Raw genomic sequence first — 25,326 nt, 5'->3', positions numbered from 1 at the left:
AAAATATTAGAAAGTTCAAAAAAAATTATCCACGAAGTTTTTTTTTCGACGCCTCAAATTTGTTCACAAAAATAATGGTGACATTTGACCTTTGTGCGATATTAAAAATCGGCGACGAGGAAATTATCCGTATATACTTTTGAGATTTTTGTGCGGAGTTTGAAATTTTAAAATTTACGCGATCATGTCGATATAAAAATTATGTCATCGTAGCATTAAATTTGTTACATACTGTACCTTTTTCGGATGGCAAAAAATTCACCAAACAGTGTGGAGTGCAACAAATGGAGTAAAAAACACTTCTACTGATATAACCTTGAATCATGATTGATGAAATCCTTGAATTAAGTGGGAACGTTATAAAAAATATATATGCTACAGCATAAAATTAATGCCATGAATTGCCATTTCCCAGTGCTTGGTACAAATGGACCACTAGTGAGTCACTCGCAGTGACTGGCAAGATTTGACATTTCCAGTGTTACCGAAGGTTTGTTTTGAGCATCATCTAAATATTGTGCAGAGACAGGTCTTGAATGCTGCCAGCATTACTTGATTTGCAATACATATAGGTAATGATATGCAGTTTCAAATAAGCCAATTTCGTATTAATTGCTTAACACTTTGTTGTTTTTGGTATAACATGTTTGCATGTCTAGCTATAATTTGCATCACAGATAGAACTGTTATCTCTATTCCACTGATTATGTTTTCGTCCAAGGTCTTATACATTGCTCCCCCAATGAGTTGAGATACAACCTTTCTTCAGAGTGTTCCCGATATTTTTTATTTCAGATCACGCGGATTCTGAACTGTAGATAAACATTGATAATTTCAGACTTCTTATCTGCACTTTTCATCTAGTTCTTTTGAATTTCCTGACTGTTCAACCATGGGGAAAGGGTACGAAACTTAATCCCTTAAGCATGCAAAATAAGGATTTAAACATGTATCCTTTATCCAATTTATTTATATAAGTAGATCTGGATCAAATGCGAGTACCATCAGTTTCACCATAAATGGAAAAGAATATCATGGTAAGTGTTTTGGTTAATAATTGTACATTTTTAGCAATTTTTGTACGCGCTGAACTCATGTCGACTGATCTGTAACTATCGCAGTTGACGCCAACACGGCAAACATCAACTCGGAGACCATGTTGGTGGACTTTATCCGAGACCATGCAAATTTAAAGGGGACAAAAGTAATGTGTCGGGAAGGTGGCTGTGGCGCATGCGTTGTTACCGTCCGAACAAAGGACGCCGCCATTGGGGCTGATGTCACAAAGGGAATAAATTCTGTATGCACTTTTTGTATTTATGCATTCGACTTGATTAAAAAAACGAGTCATAATGAATTAGTACACGTATTTGACATATTTTAGTGCATCACTCCAGTTTACAGCTGCCAAGGTTGGGATATATCAACGGTTGAAGATCTTGGGAACAAAGACGATGGATACGACGTCATTCAAAATCGTTTGGTCAACTTTCACGGAACACAATGTGGTAATGCAAGCGTTAATTTAATAAAAGTTAGCATTAGGCGCCGTCCATAAATTACGTAACGCTGGCTGACATGAGCAGGATAGGGAAAAAATCCTATCTTGCCCATGCTAGCAAGCGTTACGTAATTTATGGACGGCGCCTTATGATTCTAGCTGCCAAAAAAGTAGAATAATTTATACTAAATATTTACGGAGTGCATGACTAGTTTCCATTTGTTTTTTCATTCACTAAAATCGGTTTGATATTAGGTTACTGTACTCCTGGGATGATTATGAGCATGAACAGGTACATATTTGCATGAACAGGTACATATTTGCATAAATAGTTGCATATGTGCATCACATGTTTAAGAATTAATTTCCACACATCACTGTACTAATTTTGATTCACAGCCTGCGAGAATCAAAGAAAGACGGTTTAGTAACAGTTAAAGAGGTTGAAGATAACTTTGACGGAAACATTTGTCGATGTACTGGCTATCGACCTATTCTGGACGCTTTCAAGTCTCTCGCAGTCGATGCGCCGGAAGATTTGAAGCGGAAATGTGACGATATTGAAGTACACATACTCACTAAAAACTAACCAAATGAAGAAGAAGCTGTATGTAAACCGTATTTAATTTTTCCAATATTTTTTAAAGGATTGTGCTTCATGCCCATGCCCCATGAGACAAGGTCTCGGACGCAAGTGTGACAAAGCTAAAACCAAAGAAAACTCCACGCTCGTATTAGCAAATGGATCAGTGTGGACCACAGCCGTTGATTTAAAAGCCGTGTTTCAAGCAATCCAACGATCAAACTCTGATGGTAAAAAATTGAGATTTGTCGCTGGGAACACTGCAACTGGTAAATATGTTCATGCATAAATGGTTATACAGTCGTTTAGTACATTAGAAGCTAATACATATGTATGCTACTTATTTATTACCCAAAATAGGTGTTTACAAACACGAAGGTCCATACTCTTCTTACATCGAGATAAATGGAATCCCAGAGTTGAAACAGAAAAAAGTTGACTCGTCCGAAGTCCTTTTAGGAGGAGGAGTAACTTTGGCGGATGCGATTGAATTTTTAGGCGACATTTCTAAAACCAAGTCTGGATTTGAATATATGGCACACATCAGCACCCACCTGGAAAGAGTTGCTAATGCTCCCGTTCGAAATGTAAATCATAAACACGACGCTTAAGAGGTTTTACGAGGCGTACTAGTCAATTCTCTGTTATCTCTCAGAATGCAACAATTGCTGGGAATTTGATGATCAAACACGCTCATCGCGAGTTTCCATCTGACGTCTTTGTTCTGCTGGAGACAGCCGGAGCAAAACTAACCATCGGTAAAGTAAAATAAGTGCGTTGTGAATGAGCGATTAAGGAAATATGAACTGCTAAGGAGTGTACTTTAATATATTTTAGCATCAAGTGTTACCGAAATGAAGGTACTCACTATGACGGATTTTCTAAAGGCGGATATGAGGGACAAACTCATTTTGTCTGTGCATTTTCCACAACGGAGTACCAACTACCATTTCAGATCATTTAAAGTACGATATTCTTTATTGGTTTACTTATTTTATTCAATGTTTTATGTTTCCAATTGTTGTGAGCAGAAGTATTTACATACATGCTATACACAAATAAATTGTTTTGCATATAATCTTTCGAACAGATAACAAGACGATACCAAAATGCGCACGCTTACGTAAACGCAGGATTTCTTGTCAAAGTTGAGGATGGAAAGATTGTAGAACAACCTCGAATTGTTTACGGCGGAATCAATCCAGAATTCGTAAAGCTATTATATTACAAAAAATCATCTTCCATAACGAGACTGGACATAAATATCTATAAATATTTCTTAGGTGCATGCAACTGCTACAGAGGAATTTTTATCAAAAAACACGGACATTGGAAGCATGCAAGTGTTGCAAAACGCTTTCCAAATCCTGGATAAAGAGGTTAATCCGGATTTCCATCCTCCTGAAGCAAGTCCAGAGTATAGAAAGTCTTTAACTCAGTCTCTGTTGTATAAGGTATTAAATTAAAGCGGTATAATTAGTGTATGGCAACTATATATGTATACGTATATGTATGGTAAAATGTGCAAGCGTCGAGACTGTAAGTCTCGTCCCATTCCTATGTATACGTATACATCCACATGTAAATATTCCTATTTATGATATGAATTCTTTAAAGACGATTTTGGGAATCATGTCTGGGAAAGCGAGTCAGCACATAAAAAGTGGGGGATCAGATATCCCAAGATCAATAAGCAAAGGGACTCAAGTTTTCGAGGCCGATAAGTCTGATTCCAGACTTTATAAAGCCATGCCAAAATATGAAGGAGCTTGGCAAGCCTCAGGTATGTCGTAAGAATAACCTGGTCGACCAACGTTATCACAACGCAGCTTTTGTTATCACAAAAACTTACAGGAGAAGCAGAATACACCACCGACATACCGAAACGGCCAGATGAGTTATTTGGCGTTTTCATCCTCAGTACTATTGGTTCAGGCACCCTCAAGAGTATCGACGCCACTGAAGCATTAGTAAATAAAATACAATGCTACAGTAATTGCAAAAAACCGCATTTAAGCAATAATATTCTGATTTACTAGGCTATGCCAGGGGTTGTTCGGCTTATTACGGCAAAAGATGTCAAAGGGAAAAACAATTACCAGGAATATTTCTTTTTCCCCATAGTTAAACCCCAACCGGTATGGAATAGTTTTTAGTGTCTAATTAATAGTTTGCATCACTAAAAGTTAGATAAAATTATGACAGTATTTACACGTATAGGTTTTTGTGAACGTGGGTGACGAAATTTCCTACCACGGTCAATCAATTGCACTCCTTTTAGCGGAAAACCGACAAATAGCCGTGGAGGCAAGTAGAAAGGTGAAAGTTGCATACGAAGGGGCAACGAAACCGGTCGTGGATATGATGGAAGCCTTGAAAAATGTGGAGGCTGCTGGTCTTCTGCCAAAGCATTTTATTGGCACATTTAGCAGCGAGGGTGACCCGAGCGTCAAGGTGAACCACACCCTCGCTGGAGATATGAACATTGGGTAATTACTGAAATTCTAATTGATTATACGTCACATCCCCTGAACTTGTTTTGTTATGTGCTGACGAATGAATAGATCGCAGTACCATTTCTATATGGAGACCTTAAATTGTCTTTGCATACCACGTGAGGATGGAATCGACATGCACATTCCTACGCAGGTATATACGTACATCATGCATATGTCATTTAGCTAAATATTTCCAATTTGATGTGATGTACTAAAAGAGATATTTATTTGTGATACCCTTAATTCTGCTTAGTGGATGGATCATACTCAAAATAACCTTTCTAAGGTACTTGGAATTCCTTGCAGCAGGTATGCACGTATTTTATATATCTATGCATAAAAACATATATATATATATGTATTGATAAATAATTATAATCCGTAATTATGCGTTATCATATGTAAGAATAACATTTAATTTAATTGCATCCATAAATTTTGGTTCTTAGCATAAACATCGACGTTAAAAGAATAGGGGGTGGTTTTGGGGGAAAAATAACCCAGCCTGCCCACATCGCTGCTGCCGCTGCCGTTGCTGCCACCACAGTTCGTCACCCAGTTAGAATTGCGTTGGATATCGAAACCAATATGAAGATGTTGGGACGACGACTCCCATTTTATATGAAATACGAAGTAACGCAAAAACATTTAAAATACTTTGGTTCCATCAAATACTATATATTCCTGTCTTGGTTTGGTTATAAAATTATTTGTTTTTTATAGGTGGGGTTTAATGATGTTGGGAAAATTGGAAGCTTAAAGACGGAAATTTTTTGTGATGCTGGCTTTTCAGGAAATGAATCAAACTCACTTTTTGCAGTCATTCATTTACAAAATGCATACAAGGCATTGGGCTGGGAAGTTAAACCAGGTTTTGTGATGACAAATACAGCATCAAACACGAGCGTTCGGGCGCCAGGATCCGTGAAAGGGGTGGCTTTGATTGTGAGTTTATAGTAGTGAGGGGACGTCAAGGCTTTATTAAAAATCCCAATTTTACTCATCTAGTTTTACTCTCATATTTTAAACACCGTGGGGCTAAAAATACCATTTACTTTATACATAGGAAAATATCATGGAACACATTGCATTTTACTTAAAGAAAGATTCCCTCGATGTTCGTAAATTGAACTTTATTGAAAAAGGAGACCATTTTCTTCCAACATTTTTCGGAGGAGGCAATTTTGAAGAAGATAATCAGATACCTCGACTAATTGAAGAGATAAAGAAATCTGGAGATTATGAAAACCGAAAACAGTTTGTGGAAACTTTTAATAAGGTATGTATGACATGATGCTTAGTATTTATTTACGATGGCGTCGTGCACAAACATGTTTAAATCATGTTTTCGTCCACATTTTAGGAGAATCGATGGAAAAAGCGAGGCCTCTCTTTGATTCCTATCCGGTATCATGTGGGGTAAATTCCCTATGATTTTGACATTGTTTTATCAACATGATTCAAATGACAAGGTTAACTTGAAGGTTCGAGTTTGGGTGCAATTTGCCTGCCATGATAGCCATTTATCATTTTGATGGAACAGTGTCTTGCACTCATGCAGGGATAGAGATGGGTCAGGGCCTTCAAACAAAGGTAAGAATAAATTCTACAGCTAGTGTTACATTAGTAGCAAAAATAACTCAAATGTTATGTCTCGAGGTTCTACAAACCATCGCACAATGTTTCCAAATCCCAATGGATAAAATCAAGCTGAAGTCCACAAACAATTTCATTGGAGCTAATGCTTTTCCTAGTGGGGGTTCTGTAGCCTCCGAACTTTGCTGTTTTGTAATTCCATCTAATTATTACTTCAACCATCACAGTTATTAACTATACGTGATTATCGAATTAATGTGATCTTATGTGTTCAATTCATAGGCTGCCATGCGAGCCTGTGAAACGATTAAAGACAGGTTGAAGCCAATTTTGGAAAAACTTGAAAATCCAAGCTGGGAAAAATTAATTGCTGCAGCTTATCAGGCCAAAATTGACTTGACAGCTTCTTACACGTATGAAATATAGAAATGATCTTTTCGTCAAACAGGAATAAAAAACATGCATTTATCAATATAATTACATTTAGACCTGGACCCAAGGACGATTTGAAGGGATATCAAGTTTGGGCGCTGGGACTCGCGGAAGTTGAAATTGACGTCCTCACTGGAGAATACAAGGTATCATTTTGTATTAAAGATACGAAATCGTCATTCGGATTGTTACTAAGTTTTTTTTACTCCATTTAGGTTGTTCGAACCGATTTGATTGAAGATGCTGGAAAGAGTTTGAGCCCCGGCGTGGATTTAGGTCAAACATTAATGATATGCAAATATATATGTAATATGTACACGATTTACATCAATCTTGCTTATATTTTAAACTTAGGTCAAATTGAAGGTGGCTACATTTTCGGACAGGGCTTCTGGACTACGGAGCGAATTGTGCATTGCAAAGAAACGGGAGAGTTATTGACCAATCGAACTTGGGTACATATCAAAAGATTGTAAGCGGTTTTGTAATTAATTGTTCATGCTACATACATTTCACAGGATTACAAACCTCCAGAAACAAAAGATATTCCGGAGGATTTTAGAATTTCGCTATTGAAGGACGCTCCTAATCCTTATGGAATTTTGCGGTCAAAGGCGACCGGGGAGCCGATCCTTTGTGCCACGGTGGCAGTATACTTTGCCTTGCGAAATGCAATCACTGCAGCACGCGCAGATAAAGGAAACACGGAGTGGTTCAAGTTGGGTATGGTGCAATATTACATTTAATATTACTGACCTGCGCTTCTTCTAAATCTAATACATGCCAATAACATTACAGACTCACCAATTACACCAGAGGATGTTTACCATCATTGCTTGACCACTCCCACGGATTTCAAATTTTAATAAAGATACTGTGCAAGAAATTATAAGTACTATTGGTTCGAGAAAGGGTATAACAATGTTATTTGAATCATATGTACATATTATGGATGTGGGGTTTATTTTATTCTAAACTATAATCAAAACTGTCAACTTATAACAATAAACAATTTTACGTGGCCAACTTTTTGTGAACGTTGATTTTGAGACGTTGGGTAAATGAGACATTTAGAATAGCTTTTGAGACGGAAAGAATTGTGGTAATGGTCTTATTTTACCCCTAGTTTCAACCCTGCCTTCAACTCGTTGAAATCATTGTGTCACTTTACTACACGATCTGATATTTGTTTAATTTGTCCTTCCTCTTATCAAAGTAAATATTCAACGCCCAACAAAATGTGTTTTTGATTATACATGGAGAACTACAAGTAGGACTTCCTTTGGTCATTCCAAATTTAAATACTTTTTAAAGGTAATTTAAAACTATTTACTAGTAGTTAGACTAGTTACATGCATATTTTAAAATAAATACGTCTCAAATTGACGCCGTCATTCCATCATTTAAACTTTTCCTGTGAACTTTTCGAAAAATGTAAAGCTTTAGAAATAAATTAATGAATCTTGAGATTCATTGAAACAAAGTACAGGGAGATGTGTAGGCCAGCTGTCTAGCGACAATAGTCTTGAATCCAGACTCTTAAGATTATTGATTTGTCCCTTTCCATGTGTGGCAGATTTTAATATTATCCTGACGCAAGGTCCTACACCTCACGAGTCTACCATGTCGACGACGTTTGAAAAGGAGTTGCAATCCATGATTGCCCAGTTTGCCCTTTACGAGCAACCGAATAACCAGGCTGCAGCGTTGGCAGAAGTCCCCTCCGACTTTCTCATGGCTGTGGCTCGAGCGAAATGTGAGAGTAATCCAGGTCAGGTCGACGAGGCTCCGAATAAAAATTTAGTTCAAGATATGTATCTTTTGGAACTAATGTCCTGGTTTAAAAATGAGTTTTTTTCTTGGATGAACTCACCTAATTGTCCTCGATGTCAAAAACCTACCACTGCGATAGGTACGGGAGTACCAAGTGTAGAGGAATTAGCAAAATCTGCTTCACGAGTGGAACTTTTTACTTGTTCCAATTGTTTCAAGGACAATAGAGAGATTGCGAGATTTCCAAGATATAATCATCCAGCCGTCCTTTTAAAAACCAGAACGGGTCGTTGTGGCGAATGGGCGAATTGTTTTGCCTTGATCTGCCGAGCAACGGGTTTTGAAGTTCGGCATGTTAGAGACTGGACAGATCATGTCTGGCTTGAAGTATTTTCCTCCAGCTTGACCCCAAACCGATGGGTGCATGTGGACCCTTGTGAAAATTCATACGACAGTCCTCTTCTGTGAGTGGAACTTTTAACTATCTCTAAATGGATGTGCTTTATTGGATGACAATAATGGGTGGGTGTTTCAACAACTTTATTTATTTAGATATGAGAATGGTTGGGGCAAGAAGTTGTCCTATGTGATTGCTGTGAGCCAGGATGATTTGCAGGACGTTACATGGTTAAGCAATATTCCAGCTTCAAAACATGTATATATGCACTTATTTATATGGTTTATTCGTATAATTCATATTTGAACTAGGCGATATATTCAAGAAAAAAGTCTTAGAGATGTTCTTTCACGTCGACGTCTCATAAACGAAAGCAGGCTAGTTGACTTAATAATGGGCTTGAAAAAGAGGCTGCAAGCAAATATTTCAGACAGTCGGAGAGAGTTGCTCGCATCACGAATGATTCAAGAATTGGTCGAATTTTTGTACCCAAGAGCTGAATTTCAGTTGAAAAATTCAGAGACTGAAGGTAGGGGCTCGGGATCCTTGGCATGGAGACTGGCTAGGTATGTGTTGAAATGGTTTTTGTAAAGCGACTCTTACCATCCTATTCAGATAATATATGACAGCAAGATCAACAGCTTTGAGGTGTATGGGATGAAAATAGGTAATACAATGAGGCATTTATGATATACAGACAGGAGTTGGGGCCAACAAAGGAGAATCAAACTGATGACTCCGGTTATGTATGGGTGATTGGGAATGATCGAATTTTCGACTCCAAATTTGTTATGAGCTATGATTCAAAGAAGGATCAGTATTTTGTACACAATGGAAATTCGTCTGTTGAAACAAAACCTGGCTGGGAAGAAGGAGCTCGTTATGTGGAAAATATCTTTCAGAAGAGGGAACATGATTGGAAAATGGTATATTTATCAAGGAGAGGTACGAAATTTGCATGAAGAAATAAACGTGCGAGTTTATTTTTTAAAATTCCAAGTGTTTCGGTAATATGATTAATGACAACTCTTTCGAAATAACAGAACAATCAAACGGTGACACCCGGGGTACAATTTCTTGGCAGTTTGACCTATCTGATCCAACCTTACAAATAAAGAAGGTTCAAATAGTCGTTGGGCGTTCAACTTTCCATTCCTCGGCATCTATTGTAACAACATTGACGGATAACTTGGGCAACGTGCACAAGCTTTGCGGTTCGTAAAATATATTAATAATTGATAAATACAATATTAGAAGACTAGAAGAAATTTCAGGTATTTTATATCAATTGGTTCTTCCAGATGTAAATACGGTTGATGACTTATTTTGCTGGAGTTCTTCTGATGTGGGATCATTCCAATTATGCAATAGTATAACATTAACCTGCACATTGCAAGGTGGCGAAGGCAGCAACGCCTGGCAGCATGCACAACTTTTTCGACAAAAATTAGATTCCGATAATTCAGGTTGCAGTTTGCGAGTTGAACTTGATATTGTTTCAAAATCTAACCCTATTTAAATAAGTTATAATTAAGCCGCAGAGTGATTATTGGCTGTTCATGTTGCAAATAGAGAATAAACAATAAATATTCACGATTTTCCTATTGTCTGACTGATTGCAAAAAAAAACATTCAACAAACCACAGTTTATACTAAGTGTGTTACACCAAAGATTCAATTTCCCTAATGTCACCTAGAATTTTCGAAAAATTGGGTCGCACTGTTGGATTCATTTGCCAGCACGGAAGCATTAAAGTTGAGTAAATGACATCGGGACAATTTTCTGGACATGGCAGTCGAACTCCTTTAGTTAACAGACCAAATATTTCATCAACTTCGACATCATTACTGGTAGCTCCAGGTAGATTCGGCTCTTTTCCGAGAGAAAAAATTTCATAGAGAGTCACACCTTGAAAGTTACACAATGAGAACGTATTTCAATTTTCAATAATTCTTCAACTGTACGATCAAATTTGGCTGAAAGTCAGTCAACTAAAATAAATAGATCCAAATGATTACCATAAGACCATATATCTGAAAAAATATTACAATAATTACGAGCAATGTTGGGCTAAAATAACGGATTTCCAACAGTACAAGATGTATGTATTACCTGAGTATTCTGAGGATTTGTGGTACTGAAGGCTTTCGGGTGGATACCTATAATACACTTAACTCTAATTTATAGTTCTACACACTATTAAAGTTATTTACTGTTACATTTACCATTTGATGGGTAATTTACGATCTGTTCTGAATGTATAACAGTTATCATCGCAGTATCTTGCTAAACCAAAGTCAGATATTTTAACGAGGTCCTCATTTGCCACCAAGATGTTCCTTGCTGGAAAGGAAAAGAAGGTTTGCCTTATGGAGGGCTTTGATTAAATTATGATATTGCAACTCTTCCAAACCTGCCAAGTCTCTGTGCACAATGTTATTTTCTCTCAAATAGTCCATTCCCTATAATATTCCACTGAATAAATTTATCCATATGCTGAATAACAAAAGCAATAAGATCCTACCTCTGCAACATCCTGAGCGAACTTTAAAAGTTGCTTAACATATGGTTTTGTGTGGCAGACGCGAAAATAATCTAATAACGACCCCATTGGGAGATATTCCATGATTAGAAGTAACCCTGGATCATTTACTACGCCTTTAACCTCAACAATGTTTGGGTGGCATAAATTCTTGAAATTATACACAAAAATGTTTTGTGTAAATTAGTTTACTGATAGTTTAATTGTGTGTATGTGTCTACCTTTAAAATTTCGAATTCACGGTGAAAATCTAGTTGTTCCTTTTCTGGAATACTCTCCATTTCTTTCATCATTTTGACTGCCACGGGTTCTGATGAGCCGTCACTCCTGACTAGTTCTCCGACATAAACTGCACCGTAGCATCCCTTTTCATTCAAAGTTAGTGATTGTCTTGATTATTATTATAAAAATACATTAAGCTTGGTATTATTACCTGCCCAATCATTCTCCCCAACGTAATTTGATCTTTTCTGAAAAAAGTGACATAAATTTTGATTTTATAAAATTTGTGGTACGCAAAATACGTCATTATACGTTCTACTGTGTGCTGTTTGATGCTGACATGCTTTTGCGTCTTCAGACAATTTTACATATTTTTAAACTTTGGAAAATATTAATTTACCATAATCCTAACTTCCTATATATATATATATAGGAAGGCAAGTTAGTATATACTAATACTATTATTTAACGTACCCAAATACATAAATTCCTTGTGCTGACCCAGTGGAATAAATTGTACCAATACTTCCATTGTAGGTCCCTGAAAACCCGGAGAATAAGTCTGGGGAGGGTGACCCGGTCTAATAAATAATTGTTAACGTAAGGTTAGGTTAGGTTAAGCGATTTGGGGTTCTTACAGTTAAATTATTCAGCCACGTGCGTTGCGTACTATTGGAGCCAGAGTGAAGAGAAAGCTCGTGTATAAATGTGCTCAGAGTCCCATCCGAATAATTTACTGGATTTTGATTCTCTGATTCAAATGACCCCCAGTTGAACATACTGGTCGTGTCAAATGCTCCATTGACACTAGATTCCGGTGTTATGCTTGCATACGAATGCGTCCTTTTTGTCCCGATCACTGAAATTAATTGACCATAGTTAAATTAATGGAGACTTAATTAAATTAATTAAGTCTTAGTGAAATTAATTGACCATATATTCGGTGTAATCTTGAGTATTGTTCAGTTGTGTTTGGCTCTGGCTTGAACCAGAAATTAGTTTACAAAATTGAAAGTGTTCAGAAAAAAGCTTTAAGTATAATTTTCCGAAAACGAGTTGATCATTTAAATTATGTTGAATGCATGCAGGAAGCTGAGTTGAAAACTTTAAATGAAAGGAGAGAATTGGCTCTTGATAAATTTGCTTACAAGTTGTTTTTTGGTAGGTATAGGCACTTTTTGCCGCAATTCCAGCGTGCTTCGTGCAGTGGTGTGTCATTGAGGTCAAACAAGGATTTACTATTTCAACCGGTAATTAAGTCGTCAAAATTTAAAAATTCCCCTATTAATATGATAATCAGCAAAATTAATGACGAATGGAAATCAAAATCCACGGTTTTTGGCTTGTCATTTGAAGCTCTAACAAATTTGATAGATTATAGCTAACTTTATACAAACTAAGAGCAGAGATCCGTGATTAATTAATCGTGATTAACGGATTAAGGATTGGGATTAAGGATTAATAATCCTTAATGCTTAATCCCAACAAAAAAATGTGTGAAATCAATCCTTAATCCTTAATCCCGACGAAATATTTTTGCTCCATTAATCCTTAATGCTTAATCCCGACGAAGCATGCCCAAATTATTAATCCTTAATCGTGATTAGGATTAATTCTCACGAGAGATTAATACTGCGAATGAGCAAGGTAACAGTTATTCTCAACCATGTGATATTTTTCCATTCTTTCTACTTTCCTCTCCTGAAATTATCTAGCATGCATTATATTTTTTAACTTTATATTGTTGCTTCCATAAAAGTACTGATTCAATCGTTAATCATGGCGAACAGGAATCTAACTGAACTGAAAGGTTTGCCATTCGTTTTGACCGGCACATTTTTTGATGTCGAAGAACTTGACAAGTCTTGTGGCTCTGTAAAGGCCAGGGGCATAGCTTGTGCACCAAAACTTGCCGTAATTGGCGGGGATATTATTCCAACATTGATTTTTATTACGTACTTAACGCAATACTACTATATATTGCACGTTTTGTAAGTATTTGAGATTTGACACATTAATATCGCTGTGTCGATAATTCTGTGCAGGAAAATAAAAATTATATTAATCCTTAATCATGAATTAATCAGGATTAATTAATCCTTAATCCTTAATCCCGAATTCAAAAGCATTGTGAATTAATCCTTAATCCTTAATCCCAGCAAATTGAATTATTTAATTAATCCTGGACTAATCTAATCCCGGAATAACATTAATCCTTAATCCTTAATCCCACAAAAAAATTCATTAATCACGGATCTCTGACTAAGAGTAGATAATATCTTACGTACATATATATTGTTAAGTTAAATATAGTAATTTAGCCCTTAGTTATTGTTATTTAATCATTTAAAGTAAGTTATTTCTGTTTGTAAGCTCACGAAAATAGGCTAGTGTGCTATGCTAAAATTTCATTTTTGTGCATTCCCTAGTACTAGTAAATGAGGGTAATAAAGGCTATTATTATTATTATTATTATTATTATTATAGTTATTAGTAATAAAATCCACAGTGTGCAGTGTTGATTTACACAGAATTAGGGTCCGAGCTTATAAATTTTTGTCGGATGGCCCTGATGCATTACCAACTACTGAATTACTATCGTAATTGTCAAAAACGTTTCCATAATCCAGCATGCAAAATTACAGCTTTTTAGGCTCATTTCAAAAACCCACCCTGCTGGGCTCCCCTCACAAAAATATTCATAAACTTATTCTTTAGTCTTATGTACCCTTGCACCTTGATATCGAATTTCATTTTTCTTGTACCAATTTAAAAAAAACAGTTCGGGTCCCCTGTTGGGTCCCCCTGGCAAAAAAAAATCTTAAAATTTACTTCATATTTTACATTTACCCCTGCAGGATCACGCCAAATTTCAGGCTTCTAAGATAACTTTCGAAAATCAATGGGGGTCACCCTATTGTGTCCCTGCGAACAATAATTTGGTCATTGTAACATATTTTCTATTTAGTTCTCGCAAATATTCCCCGAATATCGGCATTCTACGACCATTTCAAACATTCTGCACCAACGACCCCACCGGTTAACCGTTCCACTGATTTTGCTCATCTTCGGACTTAATTCCTCATTTGCCCTACACTACGTGTGTAACAAATTTCAAGTCGATAGGACGAGTTTAATGAGAGTTATCGGAAGACAGACGAACAGAAAGAGATGATGGTTCCATAAACCCTTACTTGGGCATGTTTTCTTGACCACGGGATTATTATAATTACGTATTGCTTCAGAATTGAACTTACGTTGGTACAGGATTTGATGAATATCTCGAACTATAGCTTGAGGGTGCTTTCGGGATTCAGGAATTTTTGCCCAGCATTCAGATATAATTCTGTACAACTCAAGGGGACATTTCCTTGGGCATGGTAGCCTCCAGCCTGACATATACTTCTGTAACATGCATTAAATTGATTGAAATACAATTGACCTCAGTAAAATTCGGCTTTCAAAACAAAAATTATTTAGTGGTTTCACATACTGATTTATACATTGCGGGAAGGAGATCCCGAGGTGGTTTTTCGCCATAGGAAAATACTTCCCATAGGGTTGTACCCAAAGACCATACATCAGCAGTCATGAAATTTCTAGCAAGGGTGGAAATTTCAAAAAATTCTGGAGGTATCCAATGTACACTAGAAAATTGAATTATGTATAATTTTACACCATATTATTCAATTTGTTCAATAAGACTCACTCGTGACCAGAGTACTCGACAATGCTTGGATCCGCAAGTTTTACTATGAATGCGCTCTCGCTGTGCTCAGCTACCAGCACATTATGACATCTAATGTTTCCGTGAACAATTCCATGGTCTTCCTGTTCATTAAAGAGGCTTTGGTTCATTCCAGTCTGCATGCTTATATGTGCGTACAAATGTTTACTTTTAATTTCTTACCAAGAACCAAACTGCTTTTGCAATATGACTTGCGGCTAAAAAAAATATATATACACGTAATCGATTATTATCAGGAAGATTGAGTGTAAACAATTGGACAATAACTAATAACAAGTCAGATTAAATTTATTGTCCAACCTGCATACCTTCTATTAACTCTGCCACTTCTACATGCAGCACATTTTCTTTCAGATAGACATCCAAAGCACCCAATGGCATCCAATCCATTACCAGTGCTAATGGATTAACCAGAACTATTCCTCTTAATGTTAGCAGTGATTCACATTGCCACACGGCACATCGGTCAGCCATTTCAAGGAATTCCTATTGTTAGAATTTAGGCATGGAAATTAACAAATCTGCAATTACACCCTCAATTTTCAGTTTTCACCTACCCTAGTTTTCTTTTCTTCGTGCTCCTTCTTTAGTACTTTAATCGCTATATCGTAGCTATGTGTCTGGCTTTCCTTCCACACTCCTTTGTAAACGTTGCACATGGTCCCTTCTAGCTCAAATCGCTTTCCACGAAACACTTGCAAATTTTTTACCACAATAATTTGAGGTCCCGTGATGGTACTACTGGTCGACTCTAATTTATGAGTTGGTTTTATTCTAATGTCTTTGGAAGCTCTTTTGCGACACAGCAATAGTGGGGATTGGTCTGAAATTTTTATAAATAATGACTGTATAATTGTTATAATAAACTAGATGTTTAACAAAACACACACTTAACACTACTTACCATATTCTGATGGTGGAAGACATTCTTTTAAAACAAATTTCCCGTCATTTGTTGTCATATAGTAGGATACAAGCTCAGACAATGTAGTGAAATATTTGTCCGACTCTGCATTTTTTATGGTGTACTTTCCGTCAGCGCTGCCATTGATTTCACAACTAAAGGGACGATTTCTGTAATGATATGATATGCTTTTATGATTATAATTATCCTTTCTGATATCTGCAACTTAAAAATATGTGTTGTTTATTAAAGTTACTTGTTTTGTCCCAAATAATCAATACAGTAACTGTCAAATGATTTTGAACTTTCCCTTAGAATAAATGATCCACATTTTGTAATTGGCATAGTTGTGAGTTTCTGATGTGCAAATTTGTCTCTGGAACATTTAAATTTAAATATGTGATCAAGATCAAATATTAATTGCACTACGTCATTCACATATTAGTCGTAGACTTATTAAAGTATTCTGTATATATGTATCTTACCCAACCGGACCGTGGCATTTCATAAATTTTAGCTTGCTTAGTGAAGGGGTAGGTAGCTCTTTGCACAGATTAAAAGTCCATTTTTCGCTCAGTCTATAATATCCATCCAGCATGGACACGAATGAATGGGCAAGTTCTTGTGACTTAAATTTGAAACAAATTGGAATCCCGTTTTTCCTTGAAATCTCGGCAGTGCAGTCTCCTCGAATTGAAATGAAACATAAATCTTCAATGGTGCAGATATGATCCCACTATTGACAATTTTTTTTTGTTAGACAATTTCATGAACAACGTAAATATACAATGATAGATGTATTTGTTAAAAACTGTAAAATGTCTTTAATTTATTTACATTGTGCTTTCCCATGTATGCAACAGACACGCCAGGTTCTTTGGTGTGGTACACGTTGACTCGTATTGTCGCTGGATATTCTGCTTGCTTGTAGGTCATGGCATAAAATTCTTCTGCAAAATATCTGAAATACAAAAGAAAATAAGTTTCACCAGAGCAAGTTCTGCGTCATTTTGAGCTTACCTTGGAGCTAGCTCCTCCACCTGACTTATGTATTGTTCTTTAATGTAGTTGGAATTTTGAGGCCGGCTTCTCTCAACCAGCTTGACCAACGTGTCGTGAATTTTCTTCTTGAGGAAAAACTTGTGCTGCCTGTAGATTGACTTGGGGATGAATTGCTTATAGTTTGCTTCTATGTAATCCAAAGTCATTGCTTCTTCTTGAATCAATCGTAACATATCGGTAACACATAATCCCAAGGCTTCTGACTTTACTTGGTCCTGGGAAATGTCAGGAATATGTCCTTGCAGAAGATCGTGTCTAATTTGATGGAAAGTATAATCGAATGCATTCTCATCCAATCTATTGAGATCTGTTAAGCATGGAATTTTGAAACGAAGTCTGAACTCTACATAGTGCGTTTGATCCGGTTGGAATTTGAATGAAGATGGTAACCAAATATCCGGAGATTTTTTTAGACGAATAGAAAATAAGCACAGACTAATTGGTCGAAATTGTAAAAACTTGGCCACTGTTCGGCAAACATCTTCCGCGTGAAGGGATTCCAGAATTGGAATTTCAAAATTTCGGTCCCCCTTATATAAGTAGACCACGACGCTGCATGAATCCATTTCCGAGTGCAGAATTTCACCCTGAAAATATTTTAGTGATAAAAAATGTTAATCATTGAATACATAGATTAAGCAGGTTTAATTTTATGACTTCACAACTTTATATCACTGAGGAAAATACCGTTTTGAACAATCGATGACCACTATGAACTAACCAGCGTTCCATTATTCTTCAATATAAAATATACTTAGATTTGTTTCAGTCCGCGGTTTACGCAACCTAAGCTATTATTTTAAGCTATTCTCGCTTGTTTCTTTAGGGTGAATTGTAAAATATTTATCCGCATTACACAGGCACTCCATCAAGTACACCAGCGAGGTGCAATAAATATGGACGAGGATAACTGGTTGAAAAAAATGGCACAGCAGCTTTCAACAGTGACCGTGGTTATCATAATTACCGGCGGAGTTCTTACATTTTTACTTTTGTTCATTTTCGCTAAACGACAAATTATGAGATTCACTCTGAGATCACATCGCGGACCTCATACGCCTCTCGGATACGACGCAAATAAAGTAACTACATAAGTCCTTAGTTTCATCTCTGATTGAGTATGTATTAAACATTATATATTTTAATTTTCCGGAAGACCTTGAGACGAGAAATATTGAGACGCATTGATGCAATCCCAAAGGTGACGTATGAACCGCAAATGCTCCGTGAAGATGTAGAGCTGAAATATTCACAAGACGAGAACGCCAAGAAACCTTGTCACTACTATCGAATGAAGGCGATTGACGAGGCAAAGAGTTTAGGTAGGTTTAAAGTACAAATATGTATGCATGTAGATATTTTAAATTATGCCCATATGACATGTATGCGTTGAGCAACAAAACTGATTTCTGATAAACTTAAAAACATTATTCCTTATACAGAATTGAGTATGCAGAAGAAAAAGCTGGGTAAAAGACATACGTTCGAAAGTTTAAGGTAAGCAATTCAATTTTTAAGATAATATGCATAGTATAAAATACATGCATAGTGTGCATTACTAAGGTCCTACTTCATTGTTATTCTGACGCCACAAGTCGACCCTCGAGTTGTTCACCAGTTGTGCGATCTCTACGAAGCTGCACGATTCAACCCTAAACTATTTGGAGAAGAAGAGTACCAAGCATTCAATAGTCTTTTGAAGCAGTTGCGAAATGCGTAAGTCATGAAGTACTGATTTAATTCAGATTTACATGTCAGCCACACCACACCTGAGTTGACCTGAGCGCTTGAGATGTATTTATGAATGCACAAAGAGCTAATAAAAGTGTTTGGTTTTCCCTTGGTTTATAGAATTCAGACCCTCCAGCCCAAAAGCAGCGTAAGAAGTCCTGCCAAAAGCTCCACGACGACAAAAGGTCATTTCAAGGAAATGAGCAACGTAGAGGAAAATAAGCTCTCGGCCCCCTATATTCGACGCTTATCAAGAAAAGAAAAGGAAAAATGGGGTAATGATGAAGAAGCAACTGCACTTTGTCATTCAAACATGCACGAAGTTTCCATTGTAGCATCAAATAAAGATGTATCCACTGCGGTATAGTAGTTGATTTCTTATAATTGAATAATTAATTTGAATTTCCGGTGCATTTGCATAGTATTTTTAATTAGTGTATTCCAAATGTAAAGTGTAGTGCTAATTTTTCCCACTATTCTAATATGTAATAATGAGCATGCATGTGAATCACGGCTTGTGTTCATCATTTTACTGTAACAAAGAAATATGATAAATAAACCAATTGATGTACCTTTTTATTTAAGAAAAGTCAGTGTTCTGTGTCCATCATTTTCGATCAGTTCAATCCATGCATTATCATTATGCTTACGCACACATGTATTTGCACCTTTATAAATTTTGCACTGTCGATAAGGCACCTGGAAATAATTACATTCGCTCACATTGATCTTTCTTAATTACTTCTCAAACGCCGATATAGTACACTTCACTCGGCGATAAAGATTTCTACACACACTGTCATATGCGTACATACTGACAATTTTTAATCGAATCTCAATTCAAGTATTTTTATTCTTATATATTTTACCTGTTATGTACTTCACATACTATTGTGTATTGTCAACTCACACACACATCACATCCACTTTTTGATTATTTACCAACAAGAACTGTTTTTGTTTCAAAGTTGCCACACAAGTTTATACCTTCCTGGAAAATGTTTTACAGGGTTTCACAAAATGTTTCAGTGTTATAATGCGAAATTTGTAGCGATTCTCATGCTTTATAAAAAATCTGGTATTGTAGTAATTATCAGATCTTACTAAGGTCTAGTATTTTAAGAACAAAATGACATACATATTGCAGGTCGGTCATATATGTATGTCATTTTCTTCTTAAAATAGGCAAGCCTTAGTATATAATTATCATAGTATTTATAGTTACATGAAACATTTTTCTAAAAAGGTCAGTTTTTGGCAGAGCCAAAGCTTATGAAAGTCATGTCCTAACGATAGCGACTGTAACCGACATGGTAGTATTTAAGTAGTAGCTATATTTTAGAAATCAAGTTCGAAAATGGTCGGCTCACCAGTAGGAGTCATATTTAGATCTGCCACATGGAATGGAACCCTTTGCCAGGTAGGAATTGCATCGTAAGGTCCTTTCATTAAGGTAAGGATACTTGGATTTATGCATATATGGAACCTACCTACGTACATATTTATTGTTACCATCAAGTTATTATTTGTTTCTCATAAAAAACTGCACCCTGCATATTTCTGGGAATATTGAAGACATCGGATTTTTTCGTTCACCACCGTTCTCACCATGTTCAGTGCTGCGGGAGAGTGGATTTGTTGTAACGGTCAAAATCTCGCATGAAAAAGCATATAATCACTTGGTGCTTGCTCTCCTGTTCCTGCTGCCCTTTAAAACTTTGCATACTTTGTTTCTATTTTAAAATTAGTTTTCTTGGACAATGCAGATTCTCCACCCTCCGAAATACGCCGTGTTTCCCAATCGTGGAGCTTTTGAACTGGATGTGTAAGTTTAATTATTTCATTGTTTATTTTATTTACAAAGACTATACAATATAATTACATTCCACTTAAATTATTGTTTGAAAGGAAATAGAACGGTGGTACTCAAGAAATTGTGTTTGCCTTGAAATTACAGATAATTACTCAAACTAACCGGACAAATTTCGAATATTGACAGTTTATCTGGGACAACTTAATTTTACAATTCTCATATTTACAAGTAAAACTTTTGTGACACGAGACACGACAGGTTTGAATATCTTTTAACTGGATAATATCTTTACTATGTTTTAATATTTTGTATTCTGGCCCTTTTGTTGCATAACTATTGTAGCAAATCTTATGAAAGAAATGAAACAGATTGAATGGTCATTATAATAATTTTACTGTAATAAACCTACATAGATTATGTTATAATATTTCCTTGTCATCGACTTGCAGAGGAGATCAAGTTGACGATCCTGGGTTGGATCTTAAAGCTTAATAATCTATTCAAATACAATTTTAAAATTAGCATACTGCATATTAAAATTTCTTACTCAAATTGAGCAAGCTGCATTTGTTCAAGTATTATATCTCTAAATTCCATATGCCTCATCCCAGAGCAAGTCTGGTCGCCGAGGCTGGGCAGACTTTTGTTTGTCTTTTTCGTTGTGTTTTGTTTCTATAGTTTATTCTCCGCACAAATATTTATAAACTTTTATATTTTTACCCACGAGGAAGATTTTTACCAGAGGAAACTTTTATAAAACATTTTAGGAGTTGTTGGCTTGGGGCTATATAGTTTCCGGTTGTGCAGAAACAATCATCATTGTCGTGACCGCCGTGGATAACTCTTAAGATTTTGTGACCAACTGTAACTAATCGACTCTGACCTTTCTGCTGTGACGCGACAAATCAAGATTTCGGGTTTCATTTTATCAGACACCATCAACAACAATAAGTTAATTATCCCGACGTACTGGAAATAGTTTATCATTGAGGCGATTGACCGAAATTTATCGTACTTTGAAATTTTACGTAACATCAATTACCCGTTTTGACAATGGCTTCCCTTCGGACCCGTGCACTCTCGTCGTCCTCGGTAAGTGTATAACTTGTCGATACATGGTATGGTTTAACACTATTTATCAGGGCTAGAGTTCGATTCTTGTAATTTTATAATTATAATTGCCCCCAAAAAGTTGGAATTGAACTGTTTGTCAAGAAAACTAGATATTTAGTGATAGCAGATAATATGCATATATATGTATATATGCACACATATACTGGGTTAATCTAAGCTGGTATACGTAAATTCTTTATCATTCCATTCAGATTTCTGTCCCATCCAAATTTTTAAATTTAAATAATTCATCTCGTTCCTATATCCCTATCCATTATCCTAGAAAACCAAGCACAAGCCCCTAAATGTCTTAGCATGTAAGTAGTTACATATGCGATTGTTCATATTAACGCATTCATTCTCCAGTACCTTATCCCTGTGCTGCCATTAGAATCGACATATGGCAAGTATTTTAGAACATAATCTTACTTAAAAATTATTTTGGATAAAATTGCAGATTTCCACTGTAGGGGCTGATAACGCAGAAACGCATAACCCTGCTAAGGGACAAGAGAACCAAGGTGGCCCTGGAGCCTTACGTGGAGCTAGGGTGCTCGGAGATATAGGGAATCGAATGAAGAAACACCTAGGAACAAGCCAAGCACAACCGGGAAAGCCTTTGGGACCAATGAAGGCGACTGCTAAACCAGGAGTTGGTGCTTCGAAAGCATCGGCCTTTGCTGTTCCTCGACTTCCCAAACCGGCCGCACAAAATCGCCAAGAAAATGCAAAGCCACAACCACAATTAACTCGTTCAGCTTCGATGAACCAAGGAACAAACAAAAAAACCAATGTCCAAAATGATGCAGGCGTCAAAGTATTAGGAAATTTGCAAAACAGGTTAGTATTATTTTTTTTTAATTAATTACATAATTGACAAATCTATGTTTTTTGTTATCAGAAGTCAAAGTCACATTAGTCTCAAGGACGGAATCCTCAAATCTCTCAACGCTGTGGTTGGTGACAAGAAGAAACTTCCAGCACAAACTGTAGTTTACGAAGATAAGTTGCAACAAAAGGAAGTTAGCGTTCCAGAAACTAGCAAAAGTACTGAAGTTCAACCACTGGAAGCTTGCGATGCTCCAACAAATGAAGTTTTTGAAGAGCTGAAGACGGAGAGCTCTTCTTCTGATAAAACAACTAGTATTAAAGAAAATAATGAAGTCGCTGTTTTTTCCGGTCAGAGATTTGATGTTCCTGATATTGATGCCGAAGATGGTAAAAATCCATTGCTTCTAAGAGAGTACATTCAAGACATTTGTGATTACTTATTCATTTTGGAAGTAAGGGTTTATGCAGAACTATAAAATTGCTACGCAATGTGCTATTATTGAATGACTTCAAATATGTCTAAAATATCTTGCAATTATTACAGAAAAAGTACCCCATCAAAATTAGGTATCTTGAAGGTCGACTGATTAATTCTAAAATGCGTGCTGTTTTGTTGGATTGGCTTGTGGAGGTGCATTACCAGTTCGGATTTATGCCAGAAACCCTGTACATGGCTGCAAAAACGTTGGACCGATACTTGCAGGTACTTAGTCAGTTTGGTTTATTTATTGAATATAGTAAGTATCTATAAAATTGGAAATAATTCTTTGCAGAAAGAACGCAAAGTCACGAGGAAACAACTTCAACTTGTCGGAGTTACAGCCTTGTACGTGGCTGCAAAATTTGAAGAAGTGTGTACTCCTACTGTGATTGACTTTTCTGCAGTTAGTGACAACGCTTTTAGTTCTACCGAAGTTCGACATATGGAAAAGGAAATATTGCAATCATTGGAGTACGATCTTGCTCCCCCTCCCGCAGTATTCTTTCTGAGAAGATTCTCCAAAGCCGCTGGGGTAATGCATATGTACATACACATGCAAAATAACAAGTGCCAATTAATACGCATGTTTCAGTTTAAATTTGGAAGTTTAATCATTGTTCGTTTCTAATGATGATTTTGTTTATTAGGCTCCACTGTTGATCCATACAATGGCAAAATACATTATGGAATTGACTCTTGTGGATTACGGTACATGTCATTTGTACCCATCGGATCAAGCTGCTGCGGCTTTGGCTCTCGCATTGCTGTACTATTTCCCTTCTTTTTAAAAATATGACGTGAAGTTAACAATTTTGATTAACGTTTTTGCATTTTTTTAAGCATAATACACAAGACTAAACCTCTCCAAGAGCTGTGGAACTCCGCTTTACAGCATCACACAAGGCTCTCTCTAGATGCTCTAAAACCAATTCTAACTCCAGTCGCATGTATGTTGGCAAAAGTACATGAAGAACCTCCTAAACTTAAGGTAAATTTATTTTTCCTAGATTCATTGTGCTGTAAATTTATGTATAGTACTTAACCGTTACTGAATTTAAATTTCAGGCTGTGTATTCAAAATATGGTAGAAATAGGTTAAACAAGATCAGTTTGGTTCCAGAACTTCAGATTAAGGAATGGAAAGACCGTGTGACCCGAGACCTATGCTGAATACCTTTGGAAAATGATTAGAAGTTATGAAATTAAGTGTATGCATTCCTTGATATCCAATTCTACCCATGTGGCATAAGCCTCACAAAGTGTGTTTTACGAATATGATAATAATAAGAAATGGTTTTGATTGTCTCTATCATACAACTAGAAAATCGTGGTCCGTCTTTGAATTCTTATTGTTTCACGTTAGTGTCATTGGTATTGATGCAGCGAAAATGTGGTTTTTGGCCGATTTTTATTTTAAAACTTGAGAAACGCAGCGTAAGCGTTTTATATCCTCTTTTAAATTTCTTCCTCATTTGAACTAAAAAAAATCTGTTTTATTAGTGACGTAAAATCGTCAAGTAGACATCAGCTCAATTATTATTCTGAATGATAAAGATGAAAGTAACGTATCTGGGTAATAAAGATCTACAGTTCTTGTAAATAAAATATCAATTGTGCGATATTTTGCATTCTAATCGTCATATTAATTCTGACATACTTTATGTAAATAAATAGCAACCAGAATGATACGGTATTAAAGGCTTTAATTTAAAGCCACACTGCCCATAGCAAAGAGAATGATGAGAGCGAGCCCAATGGGTTACGGATTCTCCTTTAAATTGGATGATAGAGTTTTTTTGTGATGAGATCAATCAGATCAATGCCATGACATCAGACAGGCTATGCATGCAGTAAGGCCGGATCATTCGTAGATAAATAAATGTTGCAGGTTGGCTTGGTTCATGGAATTGGGGAAGCTTCTATAAAAGGAATTTGATCGCAGAGGTGGACAGACGGGTATTACGCAACAGGTCGAGTCGTTCCCATCTCCAATCGGATTCCACACACGGTCCTCCCTCGAATATAGAGCCCAATGAAATGGATTGAAGGCGTTACTGGAGAAAATATCAAATCATACCCTCTCCTCGCAACCCTTCCT

The 25,326-nt window shown here is 36.4% G+C and overlaps 5 protein-coding genes across 15 annotated transcripts; 4 read left to right on the top strand and 1 right to left on the bottom strand.

The window, feature by feature from the left end:
* The first annotated feature begins 417 nt into the window (after positions 1 to 417).
* On the top strand, positions 418 to 7,636 carry LOC110842136 (xanthine dehydrogenase/oxidase). Of its 4 annotated transcripts, XM_022087847.2 has the most exons (31): positions 418 to 572; positions 796 to 903; positions 982 to 1,037; positions 1,122 to 1,300; positions 1,385 to 1,508; positions 1,757 to 1,793; positions 1,901 to 2,066; positions 2,149 to 2,353; positions 2,445 to 2,671; positions 2,740 to 2,842; positions 2,922 to 3,049; positions 3,175 to 3,294; positions 3,368 to 3,538; positions 3,702 to 3,867; positions 3,939 to 4,054; positions 4,124 to 4,222; positions 4,305 to 4,573; positions 4,649 to 4,733; positions 4,836 to 4,891; positions 5,032 to 5,215; positions 5,306 to 5,527; positions 5,649 to 5,861; positions 5,946 to 6,001; positions 6,067 to 6,175; positions 6,242 to 6,370; positions 6,461 to 6,591; positions 6,666 to 6,756; positions 6,826 to 6,886; positions 6,965 to 7,065; positions 7,129 to 7,333; positions 7,409 to 7,636. In XM_022087847.2, exons 2-31 carry the CDS (start codon positions 893 to 895, stop codon positions 7,474 to 7,476), a joined length of 3,888 nt encoding a protein of 1,295 aa, XP_021943539.1. In that variant the 5' UTR covers positions 418 to 572; positions 796 to 892; the 3' UTR covers positions 7,477 to 7,636. The 4 variants fall into 4 exon arrangements, with proteins under 4 accessions (XP_021943539.1, XP_035702302.1, XP_035702303.1 ...); XM_035846409.1 differs by having other exon boundaries at positions 6,067 to 6,370; XM_035846410.1 differs by having other exon boundaries at positions 525 to 572; positions 839 to 903; positions 6,067 to 6,370.
* Positions 7,637 to 7,769: 133 nt separating this feature from the next.
* On the top strand, positions 7,770 to 10,376 carry LOC110842137 (peptide-N(4)-(N-acetyl-beta-glucosaminyl)asparagine amidase). The gene is made up of 7 exons (XM_022087850.2): positions 7,770 to 7,924; positions 8,187 to 8,847; positions 8,936 to 9,010; positions 9,092 to 9,346; positions 9,478 to 9,725; positions 9,824 to 9,994; positions 10,082 to 10,376. Exons 2-7 carry the CDS (start codon positions 8,234 to 8,236, stop codon positions 10,297 to 10,299), a joined length of 1,581 nt encoding a protein of 526 aa, XP_021943542.1. The 5' UTR covers positions 7,770 to 7,924; positions 8,187 to 8,233; the 3' UTR covers positions 10,300 to 10,376.
* On the bottom strand, positions 10,248 to 20,675 carry LOC110850062 (tyrosine-protein kinase JAK2). Of its 7 annotated transcripts, XM_035846413.1 has the most exons (25): positions 20,540 to 20,675; positions 20,361 to 20,480; positions 19,563 to 19,689; positions 17,218 to 17,846; positions 17,035 to 17,158; positions 16,683 to 16,933; positions 16,454 to 16,573; positions 16,198 to 16,367; positions 15,851 to 16,116; positions 15,602 to 15,779; positions 15,456 to 15,490; positions 15,255 to 15,376; positions 15,039 to 15,192; positions 14,803 to 14,950; positions 12,694 to 12,783; positions 12,184 to 12,404; positions 12,020 to 12,126; positions 11,757 to 11,793; positions 11,545 to 11,688; positions 11,306 to 11,473; positions 11,195 to 11,243; positions 11,007 to 11,124; positions 10,894 to 10,940; positions 10,800 to 10,814; positions 10,248 to 10,689 (listed from the first exon to the last, which is right to left on the bottom strand). In XM_035846413.1, exons 4-25 carry the CDS (start codon positions 17,823 to 17,825, stop codon positions 10,442 to 10,444), a joined length of 3,420 nt encoding a protein of 1,139 aa, XP_035702306.1. In that variant the 5' UTR covers positions 17,826 to 17,846; positions 19,563 to 19,689; positions 20,361 to 20,480; positions 20,540 to 20,675; the 3' UTR covers positions 10,248 to 10,441. The 7 variants fall into 7 exon arrangements, 6 of the variants coding, with proteins under 6 accessions (XP_035702306.1, XP_035702307.1, XP_035702308.1 ...); XM_035846414.1 differs by lacking the exons at positions 20,361 to 20,480; positions 20,540 to 20,675 and adding an exon at positions 19,860 to 20,096; XM_035846415.1 differs by lacking the exons at positions 19,563 to 19,689; positions 20,540 to 20,675 and having other exon boundaries at positions 20,361 to 20,476.
* On the top strand, positions 18,156 to 19,357 carry LOC118432958 (protein C1orf43 homolog). Its single transcript, XM_035857452.1, has 5 exons — positions 18,156 to 18,341; positions 18,416 to 18,581; positions 18,702 to 18,756; positions 18,823 to 18,975; positions 19,111 to 19,357. The coding sequence occupies exons 1-5, from the start codon at positions 18,156 to 18,158 to the stop codon at positions 19,355 to 19,357; spliced, it is 807 nt and encodes a 268-aa protein (XP_035713345.1).
* Positions 20,676 to 24,839, top strand: LOC110863024 (G2/mitotic-specific cyclin-B2). 2 transcript variants are annotated; one of them, XM_022112233.2, is made up of 10 exons: positions 20,676 to 20,815; positions 20,948 to 21,061; positions 21,571 to 21,895; positions 22,374 to 22,756; positions 22,818 to 23,199; positions 23,292 to 23,450; positions 23,521 to 23,760; positions 23,876 to 23,994; positions 24,069 to 24,216; positions 24,294 to 24,835. In XM_022112233.2, the coding sequence occupies exons 3-10, from the start codon at positions 21,857 to 21,859 to the stop codon at positions 24,396 to 24,398; spliced, it is 1,575 nt and encodes a 524-aa protein (XP_021967925.1). In that variant the 5' UTR covers positions 20,676 to 20,815; positions 20,948 to 21,061; positions 21,571 to 21,856; the 3' UTR covers positions 24,399 to 24,835. The 2 variants fall into 2 exon arrangements, with proteins under 2 accessions (XP_021967925.1, XP_035702311.1); XM_035846418.1 differs by lacking the exons at positions 20,676 to 20,815; positions 20,948 to 21,061; positions 21,571 to 21,895 and adding an exon at positions 22,302 to 22,323 and having other exon boundaries at positions 22,387 to 22,756; positions 24,294 to 24,839.
* Positions 24,840 to 25,326: the final 487 nt, after the last annotated feature.

Source organism: Folsomia candida, unplaced genomic scaffold, assembly GCF_002217175.1.
Source record: "Folsomia candida strain VU population unplaced genomic scaffold, ASM221717v1 Fcan01_Sc001, whole genome shotgun sequence".
In the NCBI taxonomy this organism is placed as follows: Eukaryota; Metazoa; Arthropoda; class Collembola; order Entomobryomorpha; family Isotomidae; genus Folsomia; species Folsomia candida.
This window is presented reverse-complemented; position numbering and strand designations above follow the sequence as displayed.

What these genes read in the sequence shown, in the direction of transcription:
- LOC110842137 (XM_022087850.2), top strand. Translation starts at nt 8,234, where the DNA reads ATGTCGACGACGTTTGAAAAGGAGTTGCAATCCATGATTGCCCAGTTT. An exon ending in GATTTGCAGGACGTTACATG is followed by an intron (nt 9,011 to 9,091) that starts GTTAAGCAATAT and finishes TATTTGAACTAG; the next exon opens with GCGATATATTCAAGAAAAAA. An exon ending in GGTATATTTATCAAGGAGAG is followed by an intron (nt 9,726 to 9,823) that starts GTACGAAATTTG and finishes TCGAAATAACAG; the next exon opens with AACAATCAAACGGTGACACC.
- LOC118432958 (XM_035857452.1), top strand. Translation starts at nt 18,156, where the DNA reads ATGGACGAGGATAACTGGTTGAAAAAAATGGCACAGCAGCTTTCAACA. An exon ending in TCGGATACGACGCAAATAAA is followed by an intron (nt 18,342 to 18,415) that starts GTAACTACATAA and finishes ATTTTCCGGAAG; the next exon opens with ACCTTGAGACGAGAAATATT. An exon ending in CATACGTTCGAAAGTTTAAG is followed by an intron (nt 18,757 to 18,822) that starts GTAAGCAATTCA and finishes TGCATTACTAAG; the next exon opens with GTCCTACTTCATTGTTATTC.
- LOC110842136 (XM_035846409.1), top strand. An exon ending in CATTTTATATGAAATACGAA is followed by an intron (nt 5,216 to 5,305) that starts GTAACGCAAAAA and finishes TGTTTTTTATAG; the next exon opens with GTGGGGTTTAATGATGTTGG. An exon ending in GAGCCCCGGCGTGGATTTAG is followed by an intron (nt 6,887 to 6,964) that starts GTCAAACATTAA and finishes TTTTAAACTTAG; the next exon opens with GTCAAATTGAAGGTGGCTAC.
- LOC110850062 (XM_035846412.1), bottom strand. Translation starts at nt 17,991, where the DNA reads ATGGAACGCTGGTTAGTTCATAGTGGTCATCGATTGTTCAAAACG. An exon ending in TCATCAAATCCTGTACCAAC is followed by an intron (nt 12,784 to 14,802) that starts GTAAGTTCAATT and finishes CGGTTGAAATAG; the next exon opens with TAAATCCTTGTTTGACCTCA. An exon ending in TGTGCACAGAGACTTGGCAG is followed by an intron (nt 11,125 to 11,194) that starts GTTTGGAAGAGT and finishes TTTCCTTTCCAG; the next exon opens with CAAGGAACATCTTGGTGGCA.
- LOC110863024 (XM_022112233.2), top strand. Translation starts at nt 21,857, where the DNA reads ATGGCTTCCCTTCGGACCCGTGCACTCTCGTCGTCCTCG. An exon ending in GATTCTCCAAAGCCGCTGGG is followed by an intron (nt 23,761 to 23,875) that starts GTAATGCATATG and finishes TTTGTTTATTAG; the next exon opens with GCTCCACTGTTGATCCATAC. An exon ending in AAGAACCTCCTAAACTTAAG is followed by an intron (nt 24,217 to 24,293) that starts GTAAATTTATTT and finishes TTTAAATTTCAG; the next exon opens with GCTGTGTATTCAAAATATGG.